Source organism: Mugil cephalus, chromosome 9 (assembly GCF_022458985.1).
Source record: "Mugil cephalus isolate CIBA_MC_2020 chromosome 9, CIBA_Mcephalus_1.1, whole genome shotgun sequence".
Lineage (NCBI taxonomy): Eukaryota > Metazoa > Chordata > Actinopteri > Mugiliformes > Mugilidae > Mugil > Mugil cephalus.
In genome coordinates this window covers 12517713-12540058 of record NC_061778.1, presented here as the reverse complement: position 1 = coordinate 12540058, position 22346 = coordinate 12517713, and the positions used below count along the sequence as shown (strand labels likewise).

General features: G+C 40.3%; 1 protein-coding gene across 2 annotated transcripts; it reads left to right on the top strand.

Annotated features, from left to right (window-relative positions):
- The first annotated feature begins 7693 nt into the window (after positions 1-7693).
- On the top strand, positions 7694-19694 carry si:dkey-202l22.3 (7 transmembrane receptor domain-containing protein). 2 transcript variants are annotated; one of them, XM_047594901.1, is made up of 5 exons: positions 7694-7869; positions 14794-14844; positions 15279-15757; positions 16191-16588; positions 17210-19694. In XM_047594901.1, the coding sequence occupies exons 3-5, from the start codon at positions 15295-15297 to the stop codon at positions 17435-17437; spliced, it is 1089 nt and encodes a 362-aa protein (XP_047450857.1). In that variant the 5' UTR covers positions 7694-7869; positions 14794-14844; positions 15279-15294; the 3' UTR covers positions 17438-19694. The 2 variants fall into 2 exon arrangements, with proteins under 2 accessions (XP_047450857.1, XP_047450856.1); XM_047594900.1 differs by lacking the exon at positions 14794-14844.
- The last annotated feature ends 2652 nt before the right edge of the window (positions 19695-22346 follow it).

Genomic DNA, 22346 nt, shown 5'->3' with positions numbered 1-22346 from the left:
CACACAGATAATCAGGCACAGTGACTGGCAACAGGTTTAGGGAGGGGAGAACAAAAGATTGGGATTGCTGTCCTTAAATTAGCTATGATCAATAGACTGAGAATTATCACCACATCTACAGAAACCCTGCAAGAAAACAAATAGTAATAAATTATATCTAATAATAAAATAATAATAATAATAATTTTTTATTTATATTGCATTTTACATTTCAGCAATTTCAAAGCCCTACTGAGAACCAAATTAAAAATGGATCAGGGTTGTCAAATATGAACGTCAATAAATAGTTCTGTCAAAATACAAATGCAAAAAGCCGTTTAAAAAAGAAGGTTTTTACTGAAGAAGTACATTATCACAGGTTGACCTAAAATAATGAACCACTCTTAATTGCAGTAGAAAATAAACAAAAGGCAGGAACAGGGCAAAAACTTAACTTCGCAGGCAGCCCCTGTCCTTGAAAATAAAGAAACGATATAATACCGCTTGTAGTGGGACACACACACACACAGCACTCACACCCACGCACATACACAGCAACAGAAAAGACTGAACGTAATAACTAACTCAATGACTGAAACCAAATACAAATATACAAAAAAAAAAAAAAAAAAAAAACAGAACAAACATTACATCGAAACTCAGCTGTGGGCAGGGGCCGCAAGTAATAGTAAACCCAATAACTAAAAGCAAACCCACCAGCTGCAGATTTAACTAAATAAACATGGGAAAACATTTAACCCGTACTAATAAACCAAATAAGCAAAAAACTGAGGATTTCTGGTGGGATGGAGAACCCGAAGCTGCGTGGGCACACAGTGGAATTACTGGGCAATTTAATCAGTTCATGTAGAACACCAGCAGCAGCAGAAGGAGAAGATGGATGACTTGGTCATGCACCAAATATGTGTGCACATTAACTGTCAGCCGTTCAAAATTTGTGGTTCAAGGTGGAGGATAAAAAAAGGACAGTCGAGAGGATTCATTGTCTGAGCTGCATGAATATCAAACTTTCTTCCGTTCCATCAGCAAGTGTTGCAATAGCTCACAGGATAAGACAACTCTGACCCGATGATGACTCTAAAGGAAAAGTCTGGAGATGACCAAGGTTACTTGGATTCGTCTCCTGGGTACAGCACGTGTTGCACAGTTTATGTTAAACCATCTGATGATAGACTGATCCTGATCCTGAGTCTCGATGTTCTTTTCTTTTTAAACCAGTGTTATGTAAAATATTATGCCAAACACAAGATATATTTCTGGGAAGTCATAACACTCAAACCTTCAAGAGGACTGAGACAAAATTTATTCATGGGTTACTACTGTGAGTCTTAGACAGAAAAAAGGCCTCTGGTCAGGAAAAAAAGTCAGCAAAAAAAGCCTGAATAAAAACTGAAAATATAACCCGACCTAGCTAAAAGGTAAAACAAGCCTCAAGAGAAAGAGTTAAACTTTACTCTTTCTTTTTTTATTATTATTATGTGGAACAGTTATGAAATATGTTTCAGACACAGGGATGAGCAAACCTCATCGTGACATACATGTATACTTCTTCATCTGCCCAGTAAATGCTGATATTTATGCATTTACAGGAAGCCCCTTTAACTCATTTTACTACTTTATCGCCTCAAGCACACACAGATAACACACACGGGGACATCTGACTGTACAATATACGCTATGAAGCAATTTGTCGCTGTCTCTTTATCTAATCTGCAATATGTTTGCAGTGTGGCAGTCCACAGTGACGTGCACTGTGTGGTGAGAGTGCCACCTCATAGATGAAGACAGAGGGGAAATGGGTATTTTCACAAATGTACCATTTACTTCAAATAAATAACACATTAAACGTTAACATTTTACTACTAGGTTTTAAAAAAAACCCCAATTCATCTGGCTATTTTTCAAACACGACAAACTACTGCCATCAAAAGGAAAGGCAATGATTGGCTCGTCTAGAGCTCTGCTTGTGGATAATACCCTCGCCCTATAGATCTACTCTTCAGGAAGATTTAAGGTGGAATTCTGAAGCCCTGCAGTCACTCACTCTGACACCTCAGATTGGATTCAATCGACATCAATATGAGGCCCAGTCCCTTCTAAGGTGTTCATAGCTCTGACAGATTTTCACCCTTGACTCTGTCACAAATAGCCATCCAGCAACTGTCACCACATACTGCCTGTGATACACAGCTCTAACCTTTTTAGTCTGGCGAGTGGGAGTGAACAGACTGACTGATTACACAACACTGTCTACCAACCTGAAAGTAGGAAGATATAAATACCTGTTTTTTTTTTTTTTTGTTAGTTTTTTTGGTTTTTACACCTATCTGAAATGATTAAAAAAAAAAGTTCAGGTAAAAAGTAGCAACGTGCGGATTGATACTTAAATATCGATACCTCCAATACCAGATCTATATGCTCTAAAATTCTCAAATCAAAATGTCAATACTTTTGATACTTTCGTCATTGGAGTTTTATGTAACAGGAAGACAGAGGAACGTAATTAAACTACAACACAACAAACGTTGTGAAACACCTCAGGTTGAGCAACAGAGCAACACAACACAGAATACGTTTCATTTGTATAGTAGCTCTCAGTAATTAAACAATAACTTATTTTAATGCACTTATTATTGTTTGCATGATTTCGTCCTCTTCCGTTGTTGTGTTAGCTCGGCTATATAGTAAACAAGGCTCTGATGTCTTAGCATAGCTTCTTTACAAAACTATGCTTTGAAATACACTACTTTTTTTTTTTTTTTTTTTTTTTTAATTTGTCCGACATATTGTAGTGTATTGCACAAAGTATCAGATCGGATCTGTATTGCTGATACCAGCCCAAATGGTATTGAATATTGAAGCATTGAAATATCTTGCCAGTAGCAAAGTCAACAAGATATAATGCAACATCTCACCTAAGCAAGTGTTCCATAAGGCAGTAGTAACGTCTTTCAACATAGACTGAGCTCCCCGTGGTGTCTGGCTGCAGTATACTGTAGGTCAGACACAGAAGATACTGGAAATCTTTTTGTTTGGCAGGTCACTTCCTGTTTCATTTCCAGGAAGTATTTGTTGAATCTTAAAGCAAAAGTAACCATTTAATGATAGCCACACGGCCCCATTCGGAGGAGTCAAGCTACATTGAGACATGTCTCCACTATAGCAGCCCTCCAAATATCAACCAGGATTTCACCTACAGATGTTTCTGCAACACTTCAAACTGTTCTGCTAACAAGAGAAACACTGAAAGGGCATCTTAAGACAGAATCAGATGGCATTTGTGTAGGAAAGGTGCTCTGTTGCAACATTTGCTGCTTGGCTCACTAGAAGTAGTGTTTCAGTTCCAGTCGGCATGAATCAGTCATTTTTAGTCATTCTTTGCGGGATTTTCTTAGCTTTGTTTCTTGTGAAATTAAAATACAAGCAAGGACAGGCAGGCTATGGATTTTCACATCACTGGTGTGGTTTCAAGTTCTAAGGTAAAATCAGACTTTTATTTTTACTTCTCTCATGTATGCTGTCTGCATTTAGTTGTGTGACCTTTCAAACCACATGAGTTTATAACAAGTATAATAAGCATAACAATACGTTAAAACTCTATGTGCAGACTGCAGACGTCTTTCGCAACAGTTCCTCCGACCTTTTCACCTCCATTCTGTGCAGAAGTATGACGTAAGTGGGGGAAAGTACCTTTACAGCGGTTATCAGCTAGGAAACCAACATGTGCATGGGCTACAAACACCCACATTCAGTTTCATACTATGTGTATGTCTCCTTCTGTACGGTATTTGCAAACATACCAACAAAAGTGATCACTGAGTCTGAATCATTACTAACTTCCCCACAAGCCTCGCTTGTCGAATTTTTCCAAAACAGTAGCATCCAAGCACAAAATGAAGATAAAGTGCCTGAAAGAATATTGCTTTTTATGGTTAGTACTCTAAGAAACATTTAGTGTCCCTTGTTTTTTTTATTGTCTTTACATTCTCTATTCTTTCTTTTTTTTTTTACATACACCTAACATGAAGAGAACTGCATGCTCCATCACTGGCCACTTTATTAGGTACAGCTTGCTAGTAAAAGGTTAGACTCCCTTTTTCCTTCAGAACTGCCTTAATTCTTCGTGGCATACTTTCAACAAGGTGTCGGAAACATTCCTCAGAGATTTTGACAGAGATTGACATAATACCATCACATAGTTGCTGCAGAACATCTTTGACGTGAAGCTCCACCACATCCCAAAAGTGCACTATTGGATTGAGATCCAGTGACTGTGGAGGCCATTGGAGTACAGTGAAGTCATTGTTGAGATGATATGAGCTTTGTGACATGGTGCATTATCCTGGTGGAAGATGGGTACACTGTGGTCATAAAGGGATGGACATGGTCAGCAGCAATACTCAGATAGATTGTGGCGATCTTCTGTCATCTAATTTTGGTGAGCCTGTGTGAACTGCAGTCTCAGTTTCCTGTTCTTAGCGGACAGGAGCCCATCTTCTTTCAGGTTCAACATGCTGTGCGTTCAGAGACAGTGTTCTGCATTCCTTGGTTGTAACGAGTGGTTATTTGAGTTACTGTTGCCTTTCTATCATCTCCAAACAGTCTGCCCATTCTCCTCTGACCTCTCACATCAACAAGGCATTTTCATCCACACAACTGCTGCTCACTGGATATTTTCTCTTTTTTGGACCATTCTCTTTAAACCCTAGAGATGGTTGTGAGAAAAAATCCTAGTAGATCAGCAGTTTCTGAAATACTCAGACCAGTCTGGCACCAACAACCATACCACGTTCAAAGTCATTTACATCCCCTTTCTTCCCCGTTCTGATGCTCAGTTTGAACTTCAGCAAGTTATCTTGATCCCCTCTACATGAATAAATGCATTGAATTGCAGCCACGTGATTGGCTGATTAGCTACTTGTGTTAACAAGCAATTGAACAGGTGTACCTAAAGTGGAAAGTGAGTGTATTAGTTTCATGGGTTTTTCTCACATCAATAGAGTGTCCACTCCACATTTAAAGCACCAGCTTTCACTTCCCCTGCTGATCCTTCCACTGCGGTCGCTCGGTTCTCTTTCTCTCTCTTCCTCTTCTCCTCCCCTTGTTACATCTCGATAGTGTTTCCTCCCCGGAGGGTGGCTCACGCACGCACAGACATATGGAGGTCGGAGCCGAGACGGGACGCGAAGTCAATCTAATCTGCCACGACCGTTTGACACTAAAGGTGTCCTCAAGGGGCGAAGAATCAAAGTGAGACAATCTGTGACATTTAGCGAGGCCAGCATTCTGTGCAGCTATACCCTTAATACACACCATAGTTCTGTGGGAATCAAAATCTAAATGTCGACATACTCTGAACGTCCCTGGTTTCGCTATGTGTATATTGTGTATTTTCTTTTTCCCATATTTGCAAGTCTTCTAACAGATTCTGGTGCTGTTCCCTGTTTTGTTGGTGAATGTTTGTTACATAATAAACATTGGAGGATCTGTGGGTTCTTCAGAGATTGCTTTCTCCCATAATCTCCTCAGATGTTTTCTTATTTTAAATAGCTTGAAGCTCAAATAAACCAAATTACCCATTGTTTCACAAACAAACCTCAATTTAACGGAACAACAGATTACTTACTGGAACTGCTTTTTTCCTGCCCCCCCCCCACGCCACTAAACGTCTCACGGTTCCCTCCAACACCTACATTAGGTTGTACTAAATACTTAACTTCATGTACTGTTATTATAGCCCACTAACAGAACTGCAAAATGCCACCAGTGCACTGATGCATCAGTATTAACAAGAATATGACAACTACAATATGCTGTGCCGGTTACAAAGGACATATTTTCTGCGGAAACACTACAAAATCTCTTTATTTGCACATAATACTTCTAAACCTTTACAACAAAGCATGCAGAAGTGTCGATGCCTGTGAAACAATTATGTGTAACTTGCAGTATGCTGTGTATAATATAATATGATCACATGAAGTCAAGTCATTTGCTTTGTCACTTGATATATTTCTTGTATGAAAATACAAATTCTAAAAGACGCTAAGACAAAACTTCCCCCAGCAGTTTCAAGTTTAATTATAGCCCTGTGACAAATATTTTCCATACAAAGTGGATGAGTGACAGACAAGTATTTTAATAATAAGGAACTGTCTGCTAACATCAGACTGGCAAAGTTCACCGTACACACGCTGACACTAGATACGTGCATATACACACACACGCTGACACGCCGATATGTCCCTGCACAAAAGGAACGTGAATTAATTTCACAGACAGTCAATCACTCAATTACACGGGCAACTGTGACACGCAGATAACGAGGTTAAATAAATGTCAGCTTATACCACAAACGCCTTAATGCTAAAAGCTTACTCATGTATCAGCAGCGAACAGAAGCGGCTATAATTATTAGTCAGTCTAAGAAGCAAGGCATTCATCTCTAACATAATGCATGTGACACTTAGCAAATATCTAACATTAGGGGTTAGCAAAGACAAATATTGTAGCTGATTTAACAACAAAACAAACAAACCGGTATTTATGCGCGGCTGACTCTGACGTGCTTACTTCCACCATTCATCTTTAAGACCTGCAGCTAAAAATCTTCCTTTTCAGCTCCTTTTTTTTTACAGACTCTCCACAGCCACAGCACACACACCAATCAAACATTCACTCTTCTTTCAAGCGCCCACAAAATGACTTGCCCGCACAGAATTCCTCTGAAATACGGCAATCTATATCTATTGCTTTCCCCTATCTGTGCCTTTTGTATTTTCTTTTATATTTTTTACTCAGAGCTCTCAGTTTGCTCTATTGAGTGGTCCGTCTTGTATTGAATTGGTCCCTTGAACTGATGTGGCGAGGAATGGTCAGAGAGAACCTGTGGAGCCGACTTCTGAGCTCAAGTGTCAGATACTCATCACACATCCAATAATAGAGATAAGGAGCTGCCTTTTTTTTTCTTTTACCCGTGTGTGTGTTTGTGTGTAAGTGTGTGTGCTGCTTTCATTGTAGCTTGTGTCCATGTGTCAGCCGGGGTTAGACGAGGACAGAACCAAGATGAATTGGGAGAAGAGTGAGAGTACAAGCACTCCCTCGTGCCATCACATTCACACGCTTGTTAATTCTGTGTTAGCCCAAAGAAAGTGAAGACAGCAAGATGTATTTTTTTTCTTCTTTTTGTCAACAACAAACGATTGCAGAGGCAGCAGGTGCACTATGTATGAGCCGTTTTCTTTCTTTCTTTTCTTTTTTTTGCAGGTGCTTATTTGGGTATGCAGCTTTAATACAGTATTTCTTTTTTTTTGGTACATATTTCATCTTATTTTCTCGCCCTGGATAAAAACCACTTGCATATTGTCTTCATTTTTATTCCTTCCAGTGTCGGATTTTCTGCAGACAATCAAGGCTTTCACGGAGCAAACTGAGCAAAAAGAATAGGTTGCCCTCTCTCCCCTGGAGCCATATAATAGGTTGCTGCACAGGTCTGCAAAAAGTGTGTAATTTCCAGTGCACTTATGCAGCGTGAAACGTGTTTAGTTGCAGACAAAATAAAGGTGAACAGGTGGCAGGGGGGCGCATTTTATGAGGATTTGAGGGAGTAGGAGTTATGTGGGTCCTTTTTCTCTCTCTCTCCCTCTCCCTCCCTCCCTCCCTCTGTCACTCTCATTCAGCGCGGAGTGAGTACCACCATCTCCCTGTCTGACTCTTCATATCAGTGTGGGCTTCAAGGCTGCAAAGCACTTGTAACTAGAGATTTAAGAAATGTAACTACAAAGGAAAAGAAGACGAAACGAAGAAGAAAATAGCCTCATTAGATGTAGTGAAGAGAGGGGATTTTCATAGTATCATCAGTTTGCACAGGTAAGATGCTCTTATCTTTATCCGCAGCCTGCACTGACATTTACACAAGTGTGGAAATTCACACACAAATACCATCAATAGCTTTCCACGATGTATTTTGCTAGATTGGTTTTGCATTGCTTTTGATTCAAAAGCATAGTAAAATGCCTAATTGCAAGTAATATTTGCAACAAATTGCCCTTTCAGGTTGCTGTTGATAACAAAAGCAACATTTCACAATGAACATGCAGTGGCTGGACAAAAATAATGTACCAAAGGTCTCCAGCTGCTGAGATAGCTTAATCACAATTACAAACGGCACCATGGAAGTGTCAATTAGCATGCTCAGTCGTGTTTGAAGGAGGTCAGGCAATCAGCAGTTTGATAAGTGAGTTTTCAAAGAAGCATCAACCTCATCACTGTCGACGTGTTGTATGTCATGTTTTCTGTCTGTTACAGACAGCTTTATGTTACTCTACATTTTCTGGTCTGCAGTGTAGTTTGTGTGCTATGGCACGTTTGCATATATGTGCATGCATATGTTAGAAATATGTGGCGCCAGATGTGGTCAGGTGTTTGAATGCATTTTAAAACATACAGGGATTTTCTTATGAGTAATTAATGTTTTGTATTTTGTAGGAAATCTTTGCAGAATGACCCAATCCGATTTGGAAAAGGCATGAACATACACAGTGCAATGTGTGTTCTCAGATACTGAATGCACTTGGACAGCACACCCACCATAAATTTGACATGCTACAGAATAGGAGACATTCTTAAAGTTAAATTTTTTTTCGTGAATTAACATTTTACATTTTCAGAAAAGAGAGAAAAAAACATGGGCTGGTAAATGCATATTACTGGTTATCTAGAGGATAAAAAGCACATTTGTATTTGGCTTAGCCTATTTAGTGCAAGGGATGTGATTACAAAATCATGGAGAAAATGCAATTTTCTGAACATCAGTGTGCGTCCTGGCAGGCAGCATATTATTGGAGTGGTGGTTGGGAGGATTAGAGAGTTGAAAGCTGAACAGCACCAACATTTATTGTAAGAAAATCACACGCTGAGCACAAACAGGAACACAGACAGCGGAGAAAAAATAACACTGCTTCTTGCTTGAATATTGCCACAGTCGAGGAATTAGGGAAGCGCTTTTTCCTGTCTGTTAGGAAACCCATTTTAAGCCCACACCTGCACTGCAGCATCACTGACTGAGCTAAACTTTTATGGGGGAATATTTCATTTATGGCCTTTAAGCCATAAATTATCATTTTAATAAACATCTGCAAGTCTCAAGCTTTTCCTTGACAGAGCTGATGCTATTAGAAAGGCTTTGACCTCCCTCAGTGAAAGGGTCAGCATTTAGCCAGTTGTTGATCTTTAAACCATGCAGATTAGGAATATTAATAAATTTCTGATGAACAATTAAAGGCGTTACGTGGTACAGACTTCACAGCAATCCATGAGAAATATCTCAAGTCTTGGAAGTGTAAAGTGACACAAATGTGAACAAAACGTGTTATCAACAGCTACAAAGACAGTCAACATGAATTTGCACTGAAATCATTGTACATTTTGGCAGCGACAGAGTAGGAGCGGACCACCTCCAGTCCCAGCTGACATAATGAGGGACACCATTAAGTCACCTCATCAGATCAGCCCATAATCAACTTTCACCTCATTTGTGTTTTGGATTTGGCCTCCGACGCTCTCTGGATGCCTCCGCAGCCTCATCATGATGGAAATGTACAATTTAAATAAAATGCTCAGGTTGGGAAATGTCACTAGAGTCGCTGAGAGAGCTGACAGACAGAGAATTACAAGAGGACGGGAAAAAGGGGGTACACAAGAAGAAGGGTGAGATAGTCTAAAGGAGTCGTCCTTCCTGTTTTGCATTTTGAGGGTTCTCAATTCTCATCACGCCTCACAAATTAGCTGCGGGGTCTGGATGGTTTCCACAAAGGCCATGGCAACAGCGTTACTAGGCAAGGGTGGGCTCTTTCCAAGCCGTTTAGATAAGGTAGATGGCGTGAGACCAGATGGGATCACACACTATATTCCTGCTGTTTATCATTGACACGTGCATGACAAATTAGAAACCGAAGACACAGTGCAGCCTGGCACTGTGTCTAGCCAGCTGTAAAGTGGAGAGTGGCGCTGAGCAAGTAATGGTTGCTAACAGGTTTTGAATTGGACATGGAAAATCTTCTAACATGCCCTCCAAACTGATTGCGCTGATGTGCTACACATATTGAACCTCTGGAGTGTATCCATCTGCTGGAGATTATTATCAACTCCCTGACTCATTTATCCTGGCTGTGAAGCGTTGTAAGCATCATCTGTACCGTCACCTTTCTCAGCACAGACTTTATTAATTGATTAATGTTTCATCCTGTAATATTTGTATAAAATGTGCGGAGGGGCAGTCAGACTCAGCAGCGGTTTCTCAGTGTGCATAAAGGCAATCTAACTGGGATCACAACCCTGTGTTACGAGAACGAGGCACGGCTCTATTTCATTGATAAAAAGAGACTCATGCTCTTTTCTTTTCTTTTTTATTTATTCATTTTTTAGCTATGCTGATGACTTGTTTACTTGAACGTGTGTTCGCAGCAGAAACGAGAAACTGCAAAATTTGTAAAGTGGTAGAGATCGCTTAAAAGTCTTTTCATGTCGACCTGAAATCTCCTGCTGTTATTCAGCAGGATGAATGGAAAGGCCACAGCATGCAAGCTGCATCATTTTCATACCCATCAAAATATGCAGTGACCCATCCTCCCCGGCGTGTTTACCAAATATTTCAGTCGTTTTCAATCAGTAGAACGGGCAGCTCCAGACCATTGGTACTGGCCTCGCTATGGGGGATTTTCCTCAAAACTGTCATGAAACTGTCAGGACTTTAATTCAATGAAATGAGTCTTGCCATGCGACAGTCACGACCAGCACCATATGTTTCTGGGTAGAAGGAACGTATGTGCATCCCAGTCTTTTCAACACAAAAACTTTTTGTTTGTTTTTTTATGACGCATTTTATTTTATTTTTTTCTAATGTTGCACAAACATTCATTTGGACTCAAGAATTTACTGAATTTAAAGGTAAATGTTGGTGTAAATCCAGAAAGCATGTTCTTGGCCATAATTCAAATTAAACTGCAGGAACAACTTGAGAAAATTTCTATAGATTCTGATAACTGACGAATTGCTATGTTTGCACCACTGACCAAAACCTATGTTTGCAAGTCTTCACTACAAATGAATCTGGACATGTATATACTGGAACTTGACTGGTTGGTGAAGGCGCATACAACCGCAAAGCGAGAAAAAAATCTACCCTCCAATCTTTGGAAACACTGAGATCATACGCATCAAGAATTAGAACTTACCACCAGATGTTTAAGCTATCATGAGCGAGCAAACAAACAAACCCGCTTGAATTGATCCAGGCATCTTCCTAAAACAACTAGCGAAGCTCGCGCCATAAAAATAGTCGAGATGCTGCTGCTGAATGCTACTGAGAGAATCAAAATAAAATAAAACGTGCTGCGCATCTCTGAATGTTTCCTGTTGAAAACACAGGAGGAGGCTGACACTTTGTTTTTGTTCTTGTACAAATGCTGCGCCTTGCTTGGCATGCATGGTCCCGTGGAAGATTTTGCACACAAAGTCCTCAGAATGCAATGGAGCAGGGACTGACTGTGTGGTTTTGGTTAAGTATACAGACATAAAAGGCAAAGCTCTTTTGTGTCTTACTAATCAGTTCAAGTAATCGGATATTCCCAACACCACTGCCTCCAGCCTAGCTCAATGGAAAACATGACTAATTTGACATGCTGTCAATACAAAGGTCTCCACAAAACAGACCGTTAACTATGCTACTAATGTAAAATTGACTCCACTGCATTTAGTTTTATTAAAGAAAAAACACACGAAGGAAAGAACTAAAAAAAATATTTTTTACACTGTGTCACATTCTCTCTAACGAACCTGACCTACATTACGGTATGTTCTCGGTATGTCACGAGTCCGTTTGGAGAAACAATCTGTTCGCAAAAGATTTGCAACTTTGTCATTCTGGAGGGTTAGGAGTTGTGGGTTGTCCGTGTGCTTGCGGAAATCTGGCAGCATCTGACGGTACCGAGCTGAGTGCAAAACAAAAACAACTTCTGAATAGGAAGGTCACGCTGTAATTTATGCAAAAGCACATGGTGGTCTGTTTGGTCTTGAGGAACTTTTCTCACAAATATTTAATAGTAAAAACGTAATACATATATATGAATGAATTCTATATGGCAATACACTGACCTATAGACAAAGGGCACCCTTGTTTTTAAAAGAAAGAGATTTGCAAACACCCTAAATCCATTTGAAGTGCAGGCAGTGATTTACTCTGATGCTATTTTACTCACTGCCAAATCTGAAAAGGCCACACAGTGATGGGGACCAGCAACCCCAGCCAAGCCCTGCATGAAAATGTGGTTTTCAAGTGGTGGAGACAATTCTGCTTCAAAAGATGAAAATACTGCTAGGGAAAATAAAAGCCTCTGCAAGCATATTTAAGACTAAGTATTGTTCTTCCTTTTTCTCAGAAAATGACAAACCAAAAACATGGAAATTTGTCTTGTTTGGATTCCTAGTATTTCAATAAAACCGTGACAAGCTCGTGATAAAATTTGAGAAGATATGAATCTCTGAATCATCCTCAAAGCTTTTGCCACATCAAATTTGTGATAATTGAGATGTCCAGACATGTTAGGGTCATGTCAGTGCTCACTAGTGCGCCAAACTGAAAGTACTGTAATGACCTGAAACACACACTAATCTAGCCACAGAAATGAAAGGTTAATATTATCCTTATTTAAAATTCAGAGGAAGACACTAAGCTCACATTTTATATTCATGCAGTATGAGGTCACATCCAGAGCAGAACACAGTGATTTCCCCTCTTCATGGACTTTTTTTTTATGGCTGTGTGTGTGTGTGTCATATATCTAACGGCTGCACTCATGGGGCAGTAGTGGCCAGAAATGGGACTTGGCAGCTGCTGGAAGGGAAAGTCACCAGGGTGCACACTTTAATGTTTCAGTGCATGATGCATTGAAAGGCACTGGGGCGCGATAAAATGTCCATCATCTCAGATGGACTCTCTGGACAAGTCAGAGAAACTTTTCTCATGAGAAGTCATTTATTCTCAACTCGATTTCCATTACACGTAAGAGAGCTCTCTAGGTATAGTGTAATTCATATCTTCCCATGGCTATTTCAGATGAATTATGCAAATGGAATTCAGTATCTCGAATTGGAATAAAGCAGATTACTCAACGAGCGTGAAGACCATGGACTGTGAGCCTATGAAATGCTTGTGAAGGTAACGTACATTCTTCATAGACACTGCTGGTTGTTGTGCTATGGTCAAAGTACGGGAACCCATGGGGCATAAAATCAAAATCCATCAGAGCCATGGAAATATAAACAACCCACACTGATCCCATCACTGAGAAGACAATAGTCCTGAACTGGAAAGACCAAACAAAAATCACAACATTTCTCAGAGGCACCTCCTATTATCCAACCATTACCCAACAAATACCATTTAAAAAAACAACCATTCTCATTTCATACATGCTGGTCACCACTTGGATGTTCCCAAAACGCTACCACCACCCCCACCATACAAACAACTAAGCCCTTTGTTGTTATCATTGTTTTTTGTTTCTCATTCTCTCCTTACGCAAAGACTATCTCAATAGACCAACGTTCTGTCACTTATGTTTTATTACCTTAAAAACTCCACTATTACACTAAAGCTATTTTTAATATTATTATTGTGTAAAATACTATTTATGTTAAAATAATATATGTTATGATTTTGTAATTTATATGTGTACATATTAGAATATTACTATTAGACTTAGACAGAGTTTCATGATCCACAAGGGAAACTGCTTGGTCACAGTAGTCGTTAAACCAACTGTTCAGTATCAAATGTTGTGCTAAGAACCTCCCCACTACCCGGCTGGCCTTACACAGATGGGTCCGTCCATATGGGTTCTGGGTTCTGCTCAGCGTTTTTTCCTGTTGAAAGGACATGGATTTCTTTATGGATGAGGATTTCAGTGCAAGCAGTAACACCAGCCACGAAACAGGACGAGGGAGACTAGATGGCAGCAAAGGCCAAGGACTCAACAACAGCAACCCCTTGGACATGTTCATAGGCATGGAGCTTCTTTTGCGATTCAGGCCTCTCTTCCTGCCTCTCTACTGCCTTGTAGTGGTCGTCTGCTCAGCGTTTTTTCCTGTTGAAAGGAAATCTGTCCTTGCCACTGTTTAAGGCCAGGTTTTGTAAAGCTTATCAAGGCAGTGATTTGAGTTGAGTTGAGTTGAGTTGAGTTGAGTTGAGTTGAGTTGAGTTGAGTTGAGTTGAGTTGAGTTGAGTTGAGTTGAGTTGAAGAACTGAAGAGGCCACTTGAATGGGGGTGGAATGTCTTTAAAAAACAACCTCATGAGAGTTCACCTGAAAGTTTTGAATAAGATAAACTATAACACTGATGACCATCGTTAACCAAAATCTCAAAATTACATTTGGTAAATCCACTGTCCACTGAGGGTAATATTTAATAAACTGAGATGATTTGATGAGATTTGTTTTTTTTGTTGTTGTTGTTTTTTGAAAATATTAGCTTCCTTACAGCCAGCTACTCAGTGGGCTTTCTGGGAGGGGGGCCTTAAAGTGACAGATGGATACGTTTAGGGGGGTGCAGAACAGACAGGATGAAAAATATAATGATTTTTGTTTATTTAACTGTGTAATCATGCAGAACTACTCTAACAGAGTCCCAGAACACAGTAAACGCCAAGGAAATCAGCACTTAAGACTGACGGTGAGGAATTCATGTACAGGAACTTCAATGTGGTGTTCATTGAGTGTGAACACTTCCTCTTTAGGTTTCACAATACCCTGAACTGAAGTGGATTTCCGTGGGAAAGTCATACAAGGTAACTAAGTACTTTCCCATCATTTGGTCTTTCCACAAACAGTTTCGAGGTTTCCATATATGAAGTCACTCTGGTTTTGTCAGACTTGGTTTCTAAATATCACTCACTTTCATTTTCTGCACCATCACGATAAGGGGAATAGACTTTAACTGTTATGCTCATTGCATTGAAAACCATCATTAAACACTCCCCTTGAGCAGATTTTATTTGATTCTGCTGAAGAAATAGTCCCAATAAAAACTGTGCACAGCTATTTTTGGTGTAAAACGGAGACAAAAGAACGCGATCAATCCAGTTATTAACTAATATAGGCATGTAGTCTTGTATTGATAGTTCATGTGACCCAAGAAGAACCCCAAATAACAAGGATGATTACTTACTTAAAATTCCTGCAGCACTTATTGATTCATTCTCGTTGTGACTTATTTTTAAAGGTTGACCTGCAGCGACATGGATTTCTTTGTGGATGAGGATTTCAGTGCGAGCGGTAACACCAGCCACGAAGCAGGACGAGAAAGACTAGACGGCGGCAAAGGCCAGGGACTCAACAACAGCAACCCCTTGGACATGTTCATAGGCATGGAGCTTCTTCTGCGATTCAGGCCTCTCTTTCTGCCTCTCTACTGCCTCGTAGTGGTCGTCGCCGGTGTCGGAAACTCGTTCTTGTTGGCATGCATTATGGCTGACAAGAAACTCCACAATGCCACTAACTTTTTCATCGGTAACCTAGCAGCTGGTGACCTGCTGATGTGCTTGAGCTGTGTCCCGTTGACTGTGTCTTATGCCTTCGACAGCCACGGCTGGGCCTTTGGTAGACCTCTCTGCCACTTGGTCCCATTGGTGCAGTGTGCTACAGTGTTTGCATCAGTGCTTTCACTGACTGCCATTGCTGTGGACCGCTACATTGTTGTAGGTAAAGGATGTAACATTTTGTTCACTGATTAACTGTTATAATATATATATATATATATATATATATATATATTACTATATCACAAAGTAAATGCTCTATAGAGATGTAGGTTTTCCAAGTGTGTTTTTTGGCGGAACATATTTCAGGGATCCAAAAAGCCAGTAATGAGGTAAACAGTAATGCAAACTGATGACTCATCACTCAGGTCCAATTAAGTGATAGGGAGATAAGTGGCTTGAAATTAACTTGGACTGCTATAATTATTTTTGTTGTTTTTTTACAGTTAAATCGTGTCATGATATTAATCAGAACAACTATTTTTAAACTGACACTAATTACACTAAATTGAACTTGGTGCCTTTGAGTATGTGTGTAACAGTAATTGGTTCTTCTACCGACCCTACACTTTGTCTATATTTTCCCCGTATTCTAGCTCACCCAATACGGAGGAGGATCTCTGTGTGGGGCTGTGGTGCAGTGACTCTTGGAGTGTGGCTTTTGTCTTTGGCCCTCGCTGCACCTCCGTCTTTGTACACCCGATACCTGGACCTGCGGCCCAGCGGCATCGACCTGGTGGTGTGCGAGGAATTTTGGCCAAATAGTGGCAATCTACGGCTGCTTTACTCCTGCTTCATTCTCATAACTTCCTACATGATCCCACTGCTGTCGGTCAGCATATCCTACTGTGCCATCACTGTCAGCCTGAAACGATATTCAGTACCAGGGGAGCCGTCCAACAGTCAGCAGCGCTGGAGCCAGCGGAGGAAGAAGACCTTCTCTCTGCTTGTTGCCTCAGTGCTGGCCTTCGCTCTGTGTTGGCTGCCTCTCCAGGTAAGACAATAGATACCTACTCACAAATCATAAACTCAGCAGCAGTGAATTGGCAAAAAAGTGAAGCTTTAACTGCCCATGAAATGATTAAATTGCATGCATCATTAACCACAGAAGCCCATCGCCAAGTAATTGTGTCTACAAAGCCAACATTATGTCCACAATGAGCCATGCAAAAGGCTAACCGAGTGGGATTCCATCATCATATTAATGGATGGTGCAGGTAAAATTGACACTGTGATGTGACTGCAGATGTGACTGGCGGCGTCTTTTTACACAAGCGTATTGCTAACGTGGCTTACATGCAGATCACAAGCACAATCACACTTCACAACACGCTGTGATATTAAAACTGCATGCACACTCTCAAACATGCCGTTTGCTATGATTACCGAGACGTACCAAACCAAGCAAGTCATTTTTCAAAACAGAACTCGTTGCACGGAATGATTCAGTGGAGGCAATCAGCCCAGACATCAGATGCAATCCCACCAGAAAAAAAAATAAAAATTGCATTTGTGAAATGCATAACCGTATGTATTGCTGTCTCCTTTAATGAGTTTTGTGTCATTCAGGGCCACGCTTTGTATTTTTAAAAAGTATTTCCATGTCTTTGCGCAGGTACTGAACCTGCTGTTGGACCTGGACCCAGACTTCGACTTCATCGGAAAGCGCTACATAAATGTCTTACAAGTCTGCTGTCATTTAGTGGCTATGAGCTCTGCATGTTATAACCCCTTCATCTACGCCTCGCTGCACAGCAAGGTTCGCATGCACCTGAAAGGCTACCTCTGCCCTTGCCGTAAAAGCCATAGGGGGATGGTGGAGAGAGCCACGTCCAGGAGCTGATCAGCCACGTCGTCCTTATCCCACGCCTGCACCGCAATACCAATGTAAATGTTCGAGGCGTTGAGGAGAATACAACACCGCTGCTCAACACTCATTAAAACCATTGCTTGCCAGCATTTTGTGACTTCAGGACATTCTCTCCCCTCTTGTTCAGTGTCAGTGCTAAACAAGGCCCCTTATGATAAACAAGCGAAGAAGCTGCGCTGTATGTATGTTCACGATGATGACGAAGAAACAAGGTTAAGCCGTCCATTGGGATCCTTGTGTTTTTCTTGGACAGCAGAGCCGCTGCCATAGACACAGACGGAGAACAGATCCTGATGGTTTAAAAAGGCATAAACAAACCCTTAGGCCGATGGGGTCTGTAGCAGCCATATGCTGGAGGCTGAGACCAGATGTGGTTACATACACAGGCTACAGGGTCTGGTTATACTTAAGCAGAAAATACCTGACTTCAGGGAGCTGACCGAGCAACGACCTCCTCTTGTCAGACCTGGATTACAGACCAAAAAGAGGAGATGTGCAAATAGGATTGTTTTGTCTTGTCCGTGATACTGAACGCCTGTGTTTCAAAAGCTTATTCTTAACATCATCTCTTTAATTAGTTATTCTGGAATAAACATTATGTAGCATGTTAGTTTTAGTGCTTAGTGTTTTTCTGATCTGGCTACATGGTGTAAATTTGTGTCGTATGTGTATATAAATACTTCTGTTTTGGCATGCGCACTGCCGTAGGGGGCATGGGTCAGAAAAATCAATATGTACGGCAGTGACAGATGAAATGTGGAACTTGTATGACACCTTGTAACCTGAGTCTGTGAAATTTAATTAGTGCCAATTTCATGAATGTGTTACTTGATTAACAAAATCGGTGCTGTCTGGAAAACAAGACTGACACAATAGCCATCTTAATATTCAGAGCATGGAATAAAGTCACCCATAAGCAGCACTGTGCTGACACTCCTCCCGTTGAGTTCACATCAGCTGTGATTAACGCGTCCAAGGCCTGGGTATCATGTCAATTTTCTAATATGCCTTCTGTTAAAAGTTAATTTGATCTAAATTATGTGTAAGCATTAATTCCATTTTAGTCATTCAGAGTTTGCTTTCTCATGATACAAAAACAATATGTCATGCCTGCTGTGTGGGAGAGTTTCAGGGCGCCTCTCGCACAATAAATGTAGCATGATTTGGGAAACATTATCAATCCATCAGTGAAAACCAATCAGAGCTTTTAAATATTGTTAGCCTAATAACATAATTGCTGAAGTCACATTTGAACGCTTTCGGAAAACAATACAACACTTTTTAGCAAGCACATCAGTAGGTCAAAAAATGACATTGGCAATTATGCTATTAGGCTAAAGATATGACAAAACGACATTTATTTACTCTACTGTCAAGAGTTAAAATACCCAGTCTGGCAAATAAGCCCCAGCTCCCCGGCCAATGCTGCCGAAGCCAACTGTCACCTTTTAACAATCAGATTACTTAAGAGCCTGTTGCTCAGCAGCTGGGCTGTCTTGGCTTTCATCTCTAAGTGAACATTGAAACTACATTCAGCGCTACTCAATTAGATTTTTTTTTGTCCTGATGCTCTTTAGAACAGGCCGTGCAAGAGTTTCCAGTTTTGTCCTTCACACGGGAGGTGAGTAGTTCTCTTTTGTGCCCTACAGCCGTGCACAATGGGCGCTTCAAGATCAGCGACCGTTGATCTGCCGCTTGCTTGAGTACCATTGCCCCTCATTTCAAGCCCAGGCTTTGTACCTGAGTGCCCTTTACATCACCATCCACGCAGAGGTTGGATACGCTCACATGTGCAGAGGAGGGGAGGAGAATGAGGAGCAGATTGGTCATACATGCCGCATAGTCATAGCACAAATGAGAGAACATGATGGTAGGTGACACGTGATACTTGAGAGATTGATAATGGGCGAAAAAGAATGGATGGAGCCAGTAACAATGTTTTCACTATGTATTAGATGTTGGTGTTTGATCTGTCTCCAAGTCAACCCCCCAGCTCTGTCGATACTGTCGCTGACGTCTCTTTACTAATGGTACTCTATGGGGAAAATGCTTTTTGGCCCCAGGGGGTTATTTTGTCGCAGTGTGAAGAGTGACCACTGGAACAAATTGGCTGCAAGGCTGAACATAATTTACATCATTTTTCATCAACTGTACATGACAGTGTTTCCATTGCGATGTAATATTGTGTAATGGGGCGCTCGCTGTTAATAAAGAAGTCAAAATGAACAAACAAAAATGCAATTTTTTCATTATATTGCCACACGGGAGCTCGACACTTGTTTTTTTATTAGCGGTTTCAATTTTGGTACAGTGAGTAATGTTCTGCAGCTTTGTTTGAACCTTCTCCAAAACCACCGAAACAGACAACTTGTGCAGCATAATCGAAGGCAAATTATAGTGCAGTGGGTGACGTTCAGTATAACTATATTGTCACTCTGCCTCTCGCAGTCAGCAGCGGCAAGGAGTTGCCTCTACAACTGAGCAGTCAGACGTCTTCCTAGAACAAGCCTGTCGTGAATGCAAGGCACAATGAGAGCGCACAACAAAGGGTGAATACCAATGGGTAGAAACTCCAAAGTTGAGAGCTCCAGGTATCGATTTTTCCAGCCTCCTGAGTTGTTTGGATAAGTTCTGCAACAGTTCACTTGCTTCCCATTACAGTATGCAGATCTACCTGCATCTAAAATAATCATTTTTTTTTATGACTAGTTTTATGACAAGTAAAGATGAGGGGATTGTGACTAAGACTTGTTTGGGATTTCCTTAAGGAGATTTGAACATTCTTAAATTATCAGCTGTGGTAAGGTGTTAAAATGAAATCAACTCAGCTCAATGTGACAAAAAAAAAAGGTAATATTCAAACATACCATAAATTAATTTGAGTAAACTGGACCGTACAGATACCGCAAAGACTGAAACCAATATATTTCATTTCCCTGTTTCTTTATCTTTATGTCAGTTAGTCAAACATAGAAATACATCACACCATTGTGCGTTGTCAATATGCATATCCACAAACACACCGATAAACGGAAAACCAGGCGCTGTAATTATACAGCAGTAGCAAATGCCATGTTCAGCTCTTGTTAGACATTTTCTGTGAATTAAAACCTTGGTGAGTGGGCCAGAGTGTTTTAAGGTTAGGCTTGTGGTGATCCCCGGGTCTCATTTGGGTTTGACATTCAAAAAAAGATTCAAAGCAGCAGCACATTGGCTCACATGCCTTTCAGATTTGTGTAATGTTTTTTTCTATAAAGACAGCATCTACTTGTGAAACGTGGACCGCACACTCCCTGAGTGGATTGTACTGACCCATGTTAACCCAGCATGATGTGACCATGTTCCAAAAAGGAGACTCTTGCAGTGTCAGGGGTGTTTGGCTTTATTCATATGCCGTCAGTAACGATCCAAATTTGCTAATGACTCTTTAACCTTCTTGTGTGTCCGTCGTCCTTCTGCAGTGAATCCTGTTCCACACAAATGCAAACCACGGGGCATAGCCTGAAAAGCGAAATGCTACGTCTCTTTGACCAGCGTGGAAAACCATGTTTCACTGTGGGTTTTATACGCTGAGCTGTTATCTTCTTACAGACAATCTTCTGTTATTGCTATCAATCTTCAACCTGGATTCTTATAAATCATTTTCTCAGCCATCCACTGTGATATTCTGGTATGCGTTAGCCCACCCCGAGCAATTGGCATTGGCTATTTCACCCTCATTACGAGCTTTTACAGACACCACAAGAGAGATTTGGTTTACTTTAACTGGAGCATCATGTTCTTTATAGTCTGTATCTGCGGTAACACTGTTTGTTTGTTTGTTTTTGTTGTTCTTAGTGAACAAAGTCCAATGTATTGATCTTCTGATGGTGTGATCGCTTTTGGTGCCCCCTGATCATGCTTTCAATACAGATGATCTAGTTTCTGCAAAGCATTTTAAAGGTCTGCTTGTGATGTCTGGCCCCCGATGTAAAGAGACCCCTCTTAGAATATTTATTTGTTCTCTGTCTCTTTCATTCTTTCATTTAGTTCTGATGCCACGCTCCACATTTCACAATGCAGCTTAGTGGATGGTTTTGTAGTTGACTCCCAAGGCACAGCTATGCTTGATTTAGTGAACAATGACTTTGAGATGACGGATTTGAACAAGCCGCTGGTATATCAAATCCCCCAGAGTGCACTCAAAAAAATAAGTTGTTGAATTTACCTAATATGGTTATGTCAACAATTTCCACACAACTGAGTTGTGTTCAGATTAATTCTTTTACCATTATTACAGAGAAAATAACTAACCTAAGTGAAACCAACAAGACTGTATTAAGTAATTTCAGTATTATCTCGTCAAGCCCTAATTGATCCATCAGTGTACAGCTGACTGAACAGACACATTCATCTGACCTAACTCACTAATAAAAATATAACTCAACTGTTAGTAACACCACCTATACAACTCTTTGTTGTTACATCTTAACTGACTCGAATAAGCAGTACTTAAATATTTGTCATTATTATAATGCTTGGACTTACTGAGTACATTCAAATCACAATTCCTTGGTTCTGTGAAGAAAAAAAAAACATTTGTTTCCAATGAATGAACACTGAATTCACATACCACAAACCTAGATAAGCATATCTGCTTATCTAGAAAATATATTTTTTTAGTATGTATAGTTTATATTTCCCAATTTCTAAATATGAATGTTGAGATCAAAATATTTCATTAGGTTATAAAATCCTCATAATAATGATGCGGAATTTCTTAACCTACTTTATATTGTTAGACACTCATAATATACAAGATGCTTACAAATAGACAAATGTACACCACACATTATACAAATATAATCTAAAACATATGTGCCATGATGAAGAGGAAACAGCT